The 14185-nt window shown below is 50.1% G+C and overlaps 8 protein-coding genes across 8 annotated transcripts; 4 read left to right on the forward strand and 4 right to left on the reverse strand.

The window, feature by feature from the left end:
- Positions 1-41: 41 nt before the first annotated feature.
- Positions 42-1043, forward strand: FPSE_05245 (uncharacterized protein; the record flags this gene model as incomplete). Its single annotated transcript, XM_009258363.1, has 2 exons — positions 42-185; positions 246-1043. The coding sequence occupies 2 exons, from the start codon at positions 42-44 to the stop codon at positions 1041-1043; spliced, it is 942 nt and encodes a 313-aa protein (XP_009256638.1).
- Positions 1044-2119: 1076 nt separating this feature from the next.
- Positions 2120-3104, forward strand: FPSE_05244 (uncharacterized protein; the record flags this gene model as incomplete). The annotated part of the gene is made up of 3 exons (XM_009258362.1): positions 2120-2133; positions 2183-2666; positions 2715-3104. The coding sequence occupies 3 exons, from the start codon at positions 2120-2122 to the stop codon at positions 3102-3104; spliced, it is 888 nt and encodes a 295-aa protein (XP_009256637.1).
- A 169-nt stretch (positions 3105-3273) lies between these two features.
- On the reverse strand, positions 3274-3864 carry FPSE_05243 (uncharacterized protein; the record flags this gene model as incomplete). Its single annotated transcript, XM_009258361.1, has 1 exon — positions 3274-3864. One exon carries the CDS (start codon positions 3862-3864, stop codon positions 3274-3276), a length of 591 nt encoding a protein of 196 aa, XP_009256636.1.
- Positions 3865-4730: 866 nt separating this feature from the next.
- FPSE_05242 (uncharacterized protein) lies at positions 4731-5003 on the forward strand (the record flags this gene model as incomplete). Its single annotated transcript, XM_009258360.1, has 2 exons — positions 4731-4924; positions 4979-5003. The coding sequence occupies 2 exons, from the start codon at positions 4731-4733 to the stop codon at positions 5001-5003; spliced, it is 219 nt and encodes a 72-aa protein (XP_009256635.1).
- Positions 5004-5325: 322 nt separating this feature from the next.
- On the reverse strand, positions 5326-6544 carry FPSE_05241 (uncharacterized protein; the record flags this gene model as incomplete). The annotated part of the gene is made up of 2 exons (XM_009258359.1): positions 5326-6410; positions 6463-6544. The coding sequence occupies 2 exons, from the start codon at positions 6542-6544 to the stop codon at positions 5326-5328; spliced, it is 1167 nt and encodes a 388-aa protein (XP_009256634.1).
- Positions 6545-7333: 789 nt separating this feature from the next.
- On the forward strand, positions 7334-8104 carry FPSE_05240 (uncharacterized protein; the record flags this gene model as incomplete). Its single annotated transcript, XM_009258358.1, has 2 exons — positions 7334-7385; positions 7437-8104. 2 exons carry the CDS (start codon positions 7334-7336, stop codon positions 8102-8104), a joined length of 720 nt encoding a protein of 239 aa, XP_009256633.1.
- Positions 8105-8360: 256 nt separating this feature from the next.
- On the reverse strand, positions 8361-11819 carry FPSE_05239 (uncharacterized protein; the record flags this gene model as incomplete). Its single annotated transcript, XM_009258357.1, has 1 exon — positions 8361-11819. The coding sequence occupies one exon, from the start codon at positions 11817-11819 to the stop codon at positions 8361-8363; it is 3459 nt and encodes a 1152-aa protein (XP_009256632.1).
- A 542-nt stretch (positions 11820-12361) lies between these two features.
- Positions 12362-13964, reverse strand: FPSE_05238 (uncharacterized protein; the record flags this gene model as incomplete). The annotated part of the gene is made up of 2 exons (XM_009258356.1): positions 12362-13865; positions 13918-13964. The coding sequence occupies 2 exons, from the start codon at positions 13962-13964 to the stop codon at positions 12362-12364; spliced, it is 1551 nt and encodes a 516-aa protein (XP_009256631.1).
- Positions 13965-14185: the final 221 nt, after the last annotated feature.

A 14185-nucleotide genomic window follows, 5' to 3' on the forward strand; every position in this document is an offset into this window, starting at 1 on the left:
TAGTTCTAGTATTTGCGGATAACCGTTAAACAAAAGCCACAATGATGAGCTCGAATTTCCTCGAGACCGCCGGCGACGGAGACGGAGCAGCGCGCTTTGGACGCATGCCCGATGACTGGATGAACGGCATCGATACTGCCGCCATGCCCTTCTCCGGCCTGGATGCTTCATACGAGGCTTCTACAGTGAGTAACTCCCTTACCACCAACTCAGTTCAGAAGAGACATATCTAACCAGCATGTCAGCAGCAGAACCCTCTTCAGTCTCCAGAGACGCCTAGTCTCGATAACACCGTCTTCCCCTCCCCCCTGACAGACCTTGCCTACCTTGACCGTTCCTTTGGAGACTTCTCCTCCAACTATGCCATCCATCCTACAACGCCGGGACAGTTCCCCGTCCACCCGCCCCATCGCACTTCATCCAACTTCTCTGAAGGCTACGACCTGTCATCTGCCAGTCCATCCCTCGGCCCCGTCTGGCCCGCTCACGTCTCGCCGGCGGCGACGTTCCTCCCCACGCCGCCCATGGCAGACGAGCTGTCGGCCGCCTCGTCCGAGCCCGAGGAAGACAATCAGGATGATGATGACTACGACGATGACTCGTCGGAGCCCGCGAGCAAGAAGCGCAAGCGTTCCACGGCATCCAAGATAACAAAAACAAAGGGTAGCAAAGACACCCTCAAGCGCAATCCAACGCAGCTGCGCACCGCTTCTCGTGCTCCCAAGAAACGCGGCGCTGCAGCTGCTCAGCCCAGACACCCCAGCGAGACGTCTGAGGAAGTCAAGGCGCGGGCTGCGCACAACCAGGTTGAGCAGCAATACCGCAAGCGCCTCAACACTCACTTTGAGCGCCTGCTTGCTGTATTGCCTCCTCCAGGCACAGAAGGCGGCATCGCCAATGACCGCCGAGTGAGTAAAGCCGAAGTGCTTGATCTTGCACGCGAAAGAATTCGTGCGCTTGAGAAGCAAACGGCTAGACTCGAGAGAGAAAGGAGGGAGCTCCGAGGAAGAATTGCTCCGGATGGAAGACGAGTTTTGGTTTAGTTCATTTTAGTTAGATGATGAGTTGATTTATCTTTCGTATGATATGATTAGGAGTGAGGGACTGGAAAAAGGAGAGGATAAGGATTGAGGCGTATAGGAGGCAATAGTTAACGGGCAACCATGATGGCGAACAAGGAATAAACATAAAAAAAAAGCGAGAGGAAACAAAAAGACCAGAAAACACAAAAAAACAGGTTCCAAGGACTAGAGGGTTTGGGGTTATGTTATGGACGCACCAAGGTCAATTGGCTTGGAGGAGTTGCTTGATATCAGTACCAGAGTTAAACGGTTATTGGGAAGGTTTATGTTGCTTCAATGTCATGTATCCTAATGGAGGGAAATCGATGCTGCTATGTATGAGTAATTACTCGACGTATTTAGTCAAGTTTCTCAATAACATCTAGTTGCGCGAACAAAATGAAGTGACAACAACTCAATCTGTGGCAATGCCGGAACTATCATGGCTAACGTTAACATTAATGACCCTCGCTGTTTTCTCTCAAGAACGGGTGAAGTATGCTTTAGCCATTGAAGGGGGGTTTTGTATAGATGTGAAAGGACCCTTGTTGGGTACCTGCTATGTTAGTTAAAGAGTATATCGGGACACTTAGGTAGTCCTTTATTCGACAAACAAACACATACAATATTGCGACCAGGGGCGACAAGGCGCTGGACTATTCTCGAGATGCTGGTTACCTAGATTGTGAAGGTCAACAGGATGCTGTGACACTGCGAGAGGGAACATTTGTCTGTATCAACGTCTAGCCATACCATCCATTACCTTGTCTCTATAACAGGGCGAACGAATAATTGCTCCTAACAAAGACTATTACCAAGGAATGTAAATGGATCGCTTACAGAGCGCATCGCTGGAAGACAAAGCCATGATATCAAGAAGTGAATAATAACCAGGCTGGCATGGCTATTTAAACTGGTGTAGACCATGATGCCGTACTGAAGCTCAATACAACCACGACTCATACAGCAACATCCTATCTATATTGCACAGAAAGACTTGCATCAACAGTAACAGAGAGACAACAACAATTAGTCACAGAAAGTTAAATACCGTCAACATGGCCCCAGACGTGTAAGTTGAGCTATCTTGGCGAGGGCCAGCCTACTGACATCCAGCTTAGCCGCACCTTCACCCTCAACACGGGTGATGAAATGCCTGCCGTCGGCTTCGGCACATGGAACATCCCCCGCTCTCAGGCCGCAAAAGCGGTAGAAACGGCCCTCCGCGCTGGTTACCGCCATATAGACACAGCCCTCGCCTATGGCAACGAAAAGGAAGTGGGAGCCGGTATCCGCGCTTCTGGTGTCCCCCGTGAAGAGATCTGGGTTTCAGGAAAGCTCCGAAATAACTGGCACAAACACGCCCGAAAGTGCCTTGAAACGAGTCTGAAGAATCTTGGCGTGGGATATTTCGACTTGTACTTGATTCACTGGCCCTGTTCCAGGGACGCAGACAACTCGGCGGTTTGCTATGGGGATTGGGATTATGTTGATACGTGGATGGAGATGGAGGAATTGCTGGACGAAGGAAAAGTTCTGAACATTGGTGTGTCCAACTTTGGGATTCAACAGTTGGAAAGGCTATTGACTTCCCCCTCTACTGAAGTAAGTAGAGTGCTCCGGCCTGGATGAAGATCATGACTGACTATGTAGATTGTGCCTGCTGTCAACCAGATCGAGCTACATCCTTGCAACCCATCGCCCAAGCTTGTAGCATACTGCAACAATCGAGGTATCCATGCCGAAGGCTACTCATGTCTTGGGTCTGGTCACTCAGCCCTGCATCGCAACAAGACCCTGCTCGACATCGCTGATGCAAAGGAGAAGACAGTGCAGCAGGTGTTGCTTCAATGGGGCATAGAGAAGGGCTGGGGCGTAGTCTGCAAGAGTGTCACCCCCTCCAGAATCAAGTCCAACTTTGAGCTGAGTGGATGGGAGTTGACCGACGATGATATGGAGGCGATCGATGGCATCAAAAAGCGGTTCAAGGCCGTCGGCGACGGATTTCTGCCGCATAGAGTGTTCTTTGGAGACGATGAGTGAGGATTCAGGACAGCAGTATGGGATGGTGACAGGAGGCACAATTTGAGTAACTTGCTATAGATTGATAAATGGCAGAAATACTTACATGAAGGGTATCAAAGATGTGAGGAACGAATAGCACTGGGCGAACATGCTGGACCAATGAGATAACACGATGTAGATCCTCAACTCAGAGTTTAGCCTTTTCCTCGTTTTGAGATTCTTCTTGTTCCTCCTCCCTCATCACAGCAGCGACACTCTGCCTGAACTCGTCTGCTAAAACAACCGCCTCATCGTCGTCCAGCTCCTCTCTCTTTCCCCTTCCAAACATGGTAAAACTCTCACTGAAACGCCCGCTGGCTCTAATTTCTGGCCGCGGGATGATGTGAAAGTGCATATGAGGCACGACCTGGGCAGCAGCAGCGCCATTATTTTGCACCACGTTCCAATCTTCAATGCCGGTTGCTCGTGCCATGGCCTTTGAGAGAATGCGCAGATAACGACCCAGGTGAGCGGACTCTGAAGCCGTGACGTCGCTTAGCTTTGGGCGATGCGGCCGCGTGCAGAGAAGAAGATGGCCTCGGCTTAGAGGTAGGATGTCGAGGAAGGCGACGAGAACAGGCGTTGAAAGAACAACGAAAGATGCTGGAGATGCGAGCTCGGGATTGATGAGTGATGATGTTAATGGTGGTGGATTCAAGGGGTCGAACGGTTCATAGGCCGAAGAGATCATGCAGAAAGGGCATGTTGCTGTTGGGGGAGGAGCTGAAGGGTCAAACATGGTCAAGATGGTGGATTGTGAGAGTTCAGATATCTAGAGGAAGAGAATGTAAGTTGCAAGTTTATGATCGATAAAAGATTTGATGAGGTCTGGGAACCGAGGTTGAGATGAGATGAGATCGAACATGAATGAATGCAATCATGATTGACCAGGGATGCTCAGGGATTGGGGATCGAGACCGGGGTCGATTTTAGCGCATCTGTTAGTGGATGTAGTCGCTGTGGGGTGCCTGAACTGCCGCTAACTGTCTGCAGGCAGTACTGATTTAGTGGTTGATATAAATATTAGATCACTCTTAGTGTATATATGACCTAAGATTGAACTAATGATTTCGTCCCTTAGCTCAAGACCACTGCTGATTCCCTGGTTGAAGGTCTCAATGTTACCAATAGATATCATCGGAGAAACAATAAGTGTGTTATCACTTGGCTATTTTTCTCTTTATAGGAGATACGAATTGCAGGTCGTGAATATCCATGTCTTACATTAGTAGCTCAGTTGTTCTTAGATAGAGCATGTGTCTCACAGTTGATAGTTGGCTCTGACATTGTGCAAGACAAGATTATTTAAACACTTCATATTGCCAGAGGATAGAGTGTCACTTGTCTGTTTCTTTCACCCTTCCTGAGCTCAGTCAAAACTGCAGCTTCTAATAGAGTTGACCACATCGAGGTACGTAGGTACGCAGGTACGTACCCGCTAAAGCACTTGTTCACCGCCCAATTCTGCCGTCCAAACTTTCCCATCACCGCCTTCACGCCCAAAGCATCTCTAATCTTTTCCTTCACTACTAAAAAGCTACCTGTCGCCCCCATCCCAACCAACAAACCACAAACCACAATCCCAACACCACAATCAACGCCATAATGTCTCGCGAAGGATACCAAATTCCTACCGCCTCTACCGGCCAGCGCGGCGGTACCCGCGACGACCAACAGGTCCGCCATGTCATGTCCTACCTCTGCGGCGATTGCGGCGGCAGCGTCACCCTCGGCAAGGACGCTCTTGTCGCATGCCCTCACTGCGCCGGTCGCATTCTCTACAAGGAACGAACTAAGCGGTAAATAACCCCATATTCTACTCAGAAAATGCATGTTACTAACTGCGACTATAGTATGGTGCAGTTCGAGGCCCGATAGAGAATGAAGAACCGTTGATTACCAAGCGAAGAGAGGAAGAAGAAGACGAAGACCTTGCAAGAGAACAGGCACAAGACATATTGAATTCATCAAGATGGGAGTTTAGGGGTCTGGGAATTACGTTGAAACGAAAAATAAATAGACAATGTGACACGGTTTGCGCCGCGCGACAAAGACTCGACGTCTGTGTGATTACTTCTTTGTTTTTCCCCCCTCGACACCCAAAATCGCCTTGCGAATATCTAAGCTGCAAATACAAAAGTGAACCTAACAAATCCTAAATTTACCCCTTAAACGCCACTCTATGCTTTTTCCTTTATCATTACCTCTGGGTGTGGAGGTACTTTGCGAAACTTGCGTCCGCCATGACTGAATCATCCTGGTCACCCATGGCAGCCTCGTATCGGTCTTGCAGACCTTGCTTCTGGATCTCCTCATCAGAGTCAGTGTCATCGCCATCATCATCACTGGCAACATCGGCGTCGTCCTCTTCCTTGGCGACGGGTAGACCGCCGACTGACATGCCCTGCATCATCTTGTCCAGCTCCTTCTCACGGGTGACCTTCTTTTGCTCCTCACGCTCTGCTCTCTTTCGCTCGAGCTCGGGTTGGTAGTCGCGCAGGAATTCTTGTCTCTTTTCCTCGACCGCCTCGAAGAACTCGTCCACACCAGTTCCCAGTCGTGAACTCACACCAACAACGCTGAGATGAGCGTAAAACTCCTCCAACATCAAACTCATAGAGTTGAGAAGACTGCCCATGTATCCGCTACCACCATGGCCACCGCCCTCGACACCACCCAGCTCATCCGACTCCTCATCCTTTCGTAGGGCTTCCTGAAAAGCCTCAAAGTCGGTCATCCACTCCTTGGCAAACTCGGCGTCTTTGACGTCAGTCTTGTTGAAGACCAGAATCATAGGAAGCTTTGTCTTGTAAAGAATAGAGCAGGCGTAAAGCATGTTGGACATGAAGGTCGAGGTGGACGCAGTTCGCGGGGTATCGATAACATAGGCGATAACAGTAGGGAAAGAAGACGCAAGCGACTCAAGGAGAATAGTTCCAGAGGCGGACCAAACAAAGACCTCGATTTGTCCAGGTGTATCGACCAGAATTCTATCAATGGGTTTGCGATCGGGCTTCTCGGGATCGGGCTGGGCGCGCTTCTCAAGCAGGTTGACGATTTGATCGACCTTTGTAGCGAAGAGGTTAAGAGAAGTCAAGATTCCGCCGTTGGGGCCGAGGTTGTACTGCTTCATAACCTCTTCGTAGTTGACCGAGTCGCGGATATCGATGTTGGACTCGAAAGGCACAGACAGTACAGCAGGATCGAGGTTGATGACATATGGAGGAGTGTCGTTCTGGTGAAGGTGAGCATTGATGCGTCGCATGAAAGTAGTCTTTCCAGATCCTAGAGGAATAATTAGATATGGAAATGCGCGGCGATCAGGGTTGTAGCTTACCCGCCATGCCAACGCAGACGATGGCGACGGGAGGCGAGGATGCCTTGGGAGCCTCGCCAGCGGTTGTGGATGATTCGGCCATGACTTATTGATTTCCTCGTATCGTTATGGAGTGCGAGTTTATTTTGAGGCTGATAGAAGAGGAAGAACTGGGGGTTGAAGGAAATGAATGAGAGGAATGAAAAGTGACGAAATGGAGACACTCAAAATTTTGGGCGCGGTCAACGTTGATGTGGATGCCCCGCGCGGGGTCACTAACTGGAAGCCAGTGGTTGCAGCATATAAATCGCAGCTGAATAAGCCTGAAGTCTAAGACAGAAAGTGTGAACATTAATCATTCTATATGTATGATCATTTTATGTCGAATATTAAGAGTGTCTAGAGCATATCTGCCGAGTCTTGTTGACAACTGGAGTCGGAAAACAGAGCCTTTGCAAGGTGCTAGACACCGTTGCAAATTCTACCAGAGTGCATTAAGGTAAAGTATAGTTTATTCAAGGGAAGAGAAGTAGATTCACGCTGATACTACAGGAAGTAATGCATACAATTCTATCCATGCCCCAATAGTACAAGCTCATTGTAATAAACTGTCTCTTCTTTTCAATTTCAAAAAGTCCCTTGCAAGTCCCAGCAAAACCGGCCCCACTTCGAATTCTCGGTGAAGCCCCCACATGGATCCGGCATCCCACCCTTCACCTTGAAAAAAAGTTGTCCATCATTCTATAGGTGTTGCATCTTTTACATCTTCAACTTCAACACCAACCAAACTATCACCACACTCTCGTTTCGACAACCTACCTCAAAAGAAGACATACTATAAACAACACATAGAGAAACGTTAAAGAGCCATTGACGCTCTAGCCTATTCGAAATGGCCTCTCAAGAAGCTCAAATGCCGTTTATTCGCAACCTCGCTTCAAGCGGTTTGTCTCTCTTTCCTCTTCTTCCTCACGATATAACTAACATATCCTCAGATCGCAAACTCCGAACAGCTTCCCTAGAGACCCTCACAACATTCCTCTCCTCCCGATCATCTCTTTCCGACATCGACGCCCAGAAGCTCTGGAAAGGTCTCTTCTATGCCCTCTGGATGACCGACCGTCCTCTCCCCCAGCAGCGTCTCGCAACCGACCTCGCCAACCTCCTCTTCACCCTGAAGCCCGTCTGCGCCATCCCCTGGCTGCGCGCCTTCTGGACCGTCCTCGGCCTTCAGTGGACCGGCATCGACGTCCTCCGTCTTGAAAAGTTTCTTCTTCTCGTCCGTCGCGTTTTCGCCTCGCACGTGTGTTTCCTGAGGGAGCGCGAATGGAAGGATGGCGACGTCGAGGCCATTGTAGGCGTCCTGGCCGAGTTCCCTTTCGACAAGGAGGGCGATATGCGAAAGAACCCCGTGGGCATTAGACTGCATGCGCTGGATATCTGGGTTGATGAGTTGGAGCGCGAGAAGGCGCTGGAGCAGCCTGAGGCTGAGGCCTTTGTCAAGAGCTTGGGAGATGTCGTGATTGCGTTGAAGAGGTGTCCTGTCAAGCCCGTGAGGGCGCGCGCAGGTGATAGCTACGAGGACGAGAGATTGCCATGGGTCCAAGCTGCCGGCGGTGGTGAAGAGGAGGATGACGATGAGTGGGGTGGTATTGAGGATTGAGAGGCCGGTCTTTTGCAGGCGCATGGCGTTGGTTTATGGAAAAAATGCATTGCGGTTCAAAACCGACTTCTTTATACGTGGGCTGGAGGCTGATACCACCTGAAAATATCATCACCATCTATTGTCATTACTGTAAAACGAATGCGAAAATGCGAATTCAAACGCCTGCTTCCGGGATATATTTTTAGTAGTAGTAATATGAATGTCCTCTTGTACATAATGTACCACACCTCTGATTAATGAAGACAGGTAGGTATTACCAGACCTTCTGGTCTCCTCCAACAGTTTCATCCTCATCCTCTGCGATCTCATAGCCCATCTCTCTTGCTTCCTTCTGTCGCTCCTGCTCGCGACGTGCTTGTCGCCACGCCTCCCACTTAGCCCGTTGCTCTGCAGTCTGTACTCGAGGCTTCACGAGGCCCTTCTTACGAAGTCGTCGACGATGCTGACGCTTCTGTTCGAACGAGAGTCTGTTGATGTCGATATCGGTGATCTCGCGATCGTAATAGACATCGACCATGTCTGCGACCCAATCCCCAACTTCCTCCTTGCATTGCTCAGCGAGGACACGTCCACGGCCTCCTGTAGCCCATTGGTCCAGCTTCACGGGTATAGCGTTACCAAAGGTAGGATCGTTGACAGACCAGACGCAGGGAGAGCCGCTACAGCGAACAGGACGGCAGAACTGGGCGCACATGGCGGACTCAGCAAGATACCACAACCCCAAAAGGAAAAGAACGAGTCCAAGGAATGTGAAGCGGAAGAATGGCTTGCGACGGTAGAGTTGTGGGATGGGGAATTGGATGTAAGACACCGTTTTGGCATCGGGATGCGTGATGTAGGCGGGGCATGTGCCGTCACTGTCGTGCAAGGCAACCATTTTTTCAGGGACCGGCTCGGGCTTGATAATATCGAGGAGATTCTTCTCGACCGGCTCTTCTTTCGCTATTTTCAATGCCATTGGTTTATCTTCGGTAGCCTTTTCTTCTGCTGCTTTGTCTTCGATGGCCTTCTCCTCAGCTGCTTTGTCGGCGGCCTTGTTCTTGGTGCTGACTTGATCAGATAGACGTTCAATGCCCCTTGCTGCAGTGTGAATTCCGTAAAGGCTACTTTTAAGTGTCTTGTTCATGCGCGTAAGTCGATCCAGATCGGAGTTATCGTTATTCTGGGGGTCGATCTGGTTGGTGCGTGTGTTGAGTTTAGTATCAAGTTCCAGGTCAAAGTCAAAGTCGTCGTCAAAAGATGAGTCTTGGGGTAGCTTATCGAGAAGAGCTTCAACTTGTCGAGACGGGGCTCTGCGACCAAGAATAACTTCTTCAAGATCATCTAATGTTGAATCCTCAATATGATGCGTGCGTTGTAGCTCTTTGAGATCGTCTTTGACTGTTGGAAGCCTTGCCGAGTTTTTAAGTGTGCCTCTGCGGCGTGAGAGAGAACGAGTGCGCCGCTTTCTCACCCCACTCGACGAGGTTTTGGTACCAAGTTTGTCGTCTGTCCCCGGATCTGATGCTGTGTCCCTATCGCTGCCACTCATCGCATGATCCGTCCTCTTATCGCGGAACGATGCAGATCTTGGTCGCAGTGGTCTTTCTTCCCTCTTCGGCTTTTGTTGTTTGTCTTTGACTTCAAATTTCTCAACCTTGACCGTCGCAGGCGTTTCCACGTATGCACCCGTAATCTTAGGTGTGGGCATAGTCAGGGGATCTGGCTTGGACGGTCGCGGTGTTACCTCAACATTCTTCTCATCGTCGGAGTCAGAGTCAGGCTCTGGCGAAGGCGCTTTAATAGAGCCCCTTTCAGAATGATTATCGCCCGGCGCAAATAAATTGGCCTCCGCCTCAAGGCGGGCTGTAGGGTCAGCATCTGAATTCATGGACTTCTTGCTTTTAACAGAGTCTGTAGAGCGACTTCGAGGGAGACCAGTAAATCCAACAGTAGGTTTTGTATCAGAATCCTTCCTGCGTTGTTGACGATTTCGGAATCCATTGCTGGTGGAAGGTTGCGAAATTGTAGATGCAGTGTCGGGTTTGGGATCCTGAGGTACAGATGCGGGTTTGTCAGTGTCGGCCACCTGCCGCGGCTCAGGTTCTGGCGCAGGACTGGAACTGGCGGCCCTGGCCAGGCGTCGCAACAGGTCTCGGGAATCAGTACGCCTGTGCGACAGACCAAGTCGCGCAGGGTTTTGATCATTGTTTAAAAACTCTTCTTCCGTCTGATGCGGTTCTACATTTTCTCGTTGTGACTTGTATATTGTCACGGGAGTGTCAGGTATCCGCTCACCAGCCGTCTCAAATGCAGACTTTGGTCTAGGCGGCGGCTCCTGAGTCTCGATTTCAACATTAGACTTTGTCTCTGGGACCATCCCTCGGCTCGTCTGTGGTCGATTCTCTTCGGGTGAACGTGAGCGAGTCATTGCATTTTGCTCTCGGATCTCGTCCAACCTAATCGATGCCATAGATCTTCTGGGGATACCATTAACTTCCCGTTGTCGAATCGTATCTAATTTGGTATTTCTCGGTCTCGGCGCATTACGGTCAGGAATAGGTATCTGGTGTTCAGCCCGTTCCTCACGCGCTCGTATCTCGTCGATTTTTGTATTGTGAGATTGCCATGGTTCAACAGGGAGATCGCTTCCCGTCTTGACCTCTCGCGATCGAATCTCGTCGAGCTTGGTGTTGCGCGCCCCAGGATGCGCCACCCTTGTTCGCGAGTTTATATCGATCTCGCTAGCCTCGTCAAAGTGAATTCGGTTCGCAAATGGACGCTCGCCCATCCGAATCCTTGGACTATCCGACATTTGCAGCTCCCCAGCTGTAAAATCGTCGTCTACCTGCCATGCGAAGCTCTTTTCAGGGGACGCTTCGGCTGGTTCTGGATTGACTGGTCCGTTTTGAGCATCGGGGCCCTCGATCGATGGAAGTAGGTCCTCTATACCAGGGACGAGTTCTGGAATTCGTCCTTGTTTCGTTAAATCGTCCTTCGAGGGCATGTGCCTCAATCCCCAGTTTGAGCCTGGTCTTGGTATTCCACTTGCGCTCTCGGGTCGTGGTATCCCGGCTGCGCTTCCCGGTCGGCTCCCACCCTGCACCCCGTTGGTCTCTGGCCGAAGCGTTTGCTCTTTAAGGCCAAACGACAATCCCGCTCTCGACTTTCCGTAAAAGGTGCGCTGTCGCGGCGATGCGGTGCCAGGCGAATGTTTTGCTTCGGGTATTCTTGACGCTGCGAACGAGCCACGCGAAAAAGGCCGGTTAGGCGCTTTTGTCTCCAAGTGACTCTGATTGTATGTTTGTCGTAGCTGACTCTCGTTTCCTTGGTTTCGTTCGCGCCAGGTTCGGGGTGCTGGACTCGGTGACGCATCAACAGCCTGACTCCCTTCGCTGTCCTCATCGACCTCTCTGGCAGCTAGAGCGAAAGCATCGGACATGGAGAGTCGTTTCCGGGCAGAGGAGGAAAACCTTGGTGTAGGTAATTTGCTGTCGCGCGACCCAACGCTGCCGATACTTTCCCTCCTATCTCCATCTGACGTTATCGATCGCCGGAATCCATTGCTTCGTACACTATACTCAAGCTTCGAATTGCTTTGTAGCGCTTGGTCGTTCTCCTTATTCCTGTCGCTCCCCCGCGGTATGTTGCTTGCGAAAAGTGGCTTCCTCCCAGATTGCTTAACAACGAGCTGACTCGACCGGTCGAGCAGCGAACTCCTGTCGCGATCCATTGGGCAAGGTAGTCGTATGCGATTATATGTAGTAGTCCAAGCGTTGTCGATAGCACATCATCTGTCGTGTCGGACGACGGCGCGTTTATTGCATGGCGACAACGATTGTAGCGAAAGAGTCGAATAGGCAAGCGGTCGCTAAAGGTAAGGCTCGTACAGGTGGATATGTATGGGTATAGCAAGTATGTTGGAATGGGTATCGTATGTTTGTACAACAATAGCGAAATAAACATCAACAGCGCGCAAAAAAAGGGATTGACTGATTAAATGTTTTTGTCGGGGTTGTGGATTAACGCGTCGCGGTAGGTGACAGCGACAGTCCCGGACGGACATGGGGGGGTCCCTGATCGTGGCGTCTGGTCCCTCTACCGTCTTTGATAGTGGGGTAACGATAATCTTACCGTTTTCGTCATCAATTATTGCTTGCATCTTTCCATCATCAAGTCAATATACAATTGAGTAGCCCTTTTTCTTGTTGCTTTCATATAAACAACCACATTCTGTAACGTGTATTTACAGCGTGGAAGTTTACATACAGATGCCTATTCTTTTGCTGAAAAGTCCTCCTCAGAGCCCTCCCCAAAGCCCTTCTCAGAACCCTTGTCAGAGTCCTCCTCAGTGTCCTCGTCAGAGTCCTCCTCATACAACAAGTGCATACCCAAGTCGCCCTCCTCATGTAATTGCTTCAGACAAGCCTCCAGATCCCCTCTCAAACCCTCCATAATCTTGTCATCTACAATGCCATCATTCCACGTTATTCCCAAAGTCAGCATCCCATGCTTGACACTCACAACGCTAATACTTATCGGATCGCTAGAGATCATAGGTCCGTTCGTAAACATTGCATGCGATATAGTCCTCTTGTCAGGTTCATTTTCGGCAGCCTGTGGCAGTATACCGACGTTGCTGACCTCCCAGGTTCTTCTACGCTTATTTCCATCTCTTTCAACTAAGAAGTCGGTCCAGTCTGTGATGCTGCTGAGTGCCTTAAGGCTGTCGGTGGCCGGGAGTGTAGATATCTTTTCTCTGAGTTCCTCCTTTATCTTTCGTGCATATGACCAGACTAGATCGTCAAGTGTCTCGTCTGTTGCGTTTCGGAAAGCTTCAATTTCTGCGAAAGGGTGTTCGTGTGCAGTACCAGTTACGCATCCAAACAATGCCTCTTTAAGAGCAGGGTCGGCGGTGGGTGAGATGTATGGACGCATGCTTATAGGCGTTGAAGACGTGAAACCTGGTGCGTCGGGAACACGTCGAGATAGCGATGAAAGTGCAAGAGCATGTAGTAGGCCTGTAAAAGATGTTCTATAGGAACGAGTCGCCTCGAGAACACTCAGCACTGCAGCGGGTGGAATATCCACAGTAGCCAACCGAGTCTTGTGAGGGCGACTGAACTCGATGGGTTCAGCAGACCAGATTTCGTGAGTAGGTGTAAGAAACGAAGGCCGCATCCAATTCAACAGGCTCGAGAATCGCTGAGCAAAAGTGGTCGTATAGTCGATGACATCGTCTTGCGGTCCAGGCAGCTCCGGACACTCGGGGAAAGACAGAACGCCTGGCGCCGTTGGATTAGGAGGCAGCGAGTTTAGCTTTGCATGTAGTTTCTCATGGAACAATCGGCCACTCATCCCATCCATGAGGGAATGATGATAGGCAAAAACAACGGCCTCAAAAGCCGGCGATTGCTGTTCTGATCGAAGAACAAACACCCTCCACGGTGGCCTTGTCTCAACATCCTGGAAAATCTGATCATGGCACCAGCAGTGCAAATCTCCAACTTCTTTACGGAAGTCGAGATCAGAAGTAGTGGCAGAAGTGCGGAACTCGACGAAGTCATCGAGCTTCATCTCAGTGATATGAGTGAAGTAGGCAACAGTACTGCCTTCATCTTTGATACCAACCCGCAGCATAGGGTTCTCGGTAATTAAGGATCCCAAAGCCGCGAGTATGGCTTCTTTGGACTGCTCGCGTGAGGGAATACTGTATGTTGCAGATACCACCACTGAGCGATATAAGCCCATCAGGTGAAAAGCAGCCGAGCCAGCCTCTCTAAGTAACACGTCAGTAATCCAGACAAGTACTAAGTACCAGGATGACTTACAAGAGACCTAGGCGTCGCACAGTACCCATTTCGGAGGTCGCAGTCATTTTGATTCGACTTTTGGCTTGAGCAACGGTGAGACTGTCGTTCGCAACTTTGGCGGAGAACCTTTTCTTATGTATCCTTCAATGAAAGGAAACAGTCAACTCCCGTATTACAGAAGTGTCGTCATGTCTAGCGTAGCAAGTCAAGATGTGATGCGTTGGATATCAGAGATCTCATACACGTAAGCAAGTGGGCATCTATCTTTTGCATGCATACTAGAGGC

Source organism: Fusarium pseudograminearum, chromosome 2, assembly GCF_000303195.2.
Source record: "Fusarium pseudograminearum CS3096 chromosome 2, whole genome shotgun sequence".
Taxonomy (NCBI): domain Eukaryota; kingdom Fungi; phylum Ascomycota; class Sordariomycetes; order Hypocreales; family Nectriaceae; genus Fusarium; species Fusarium pseudograminearum.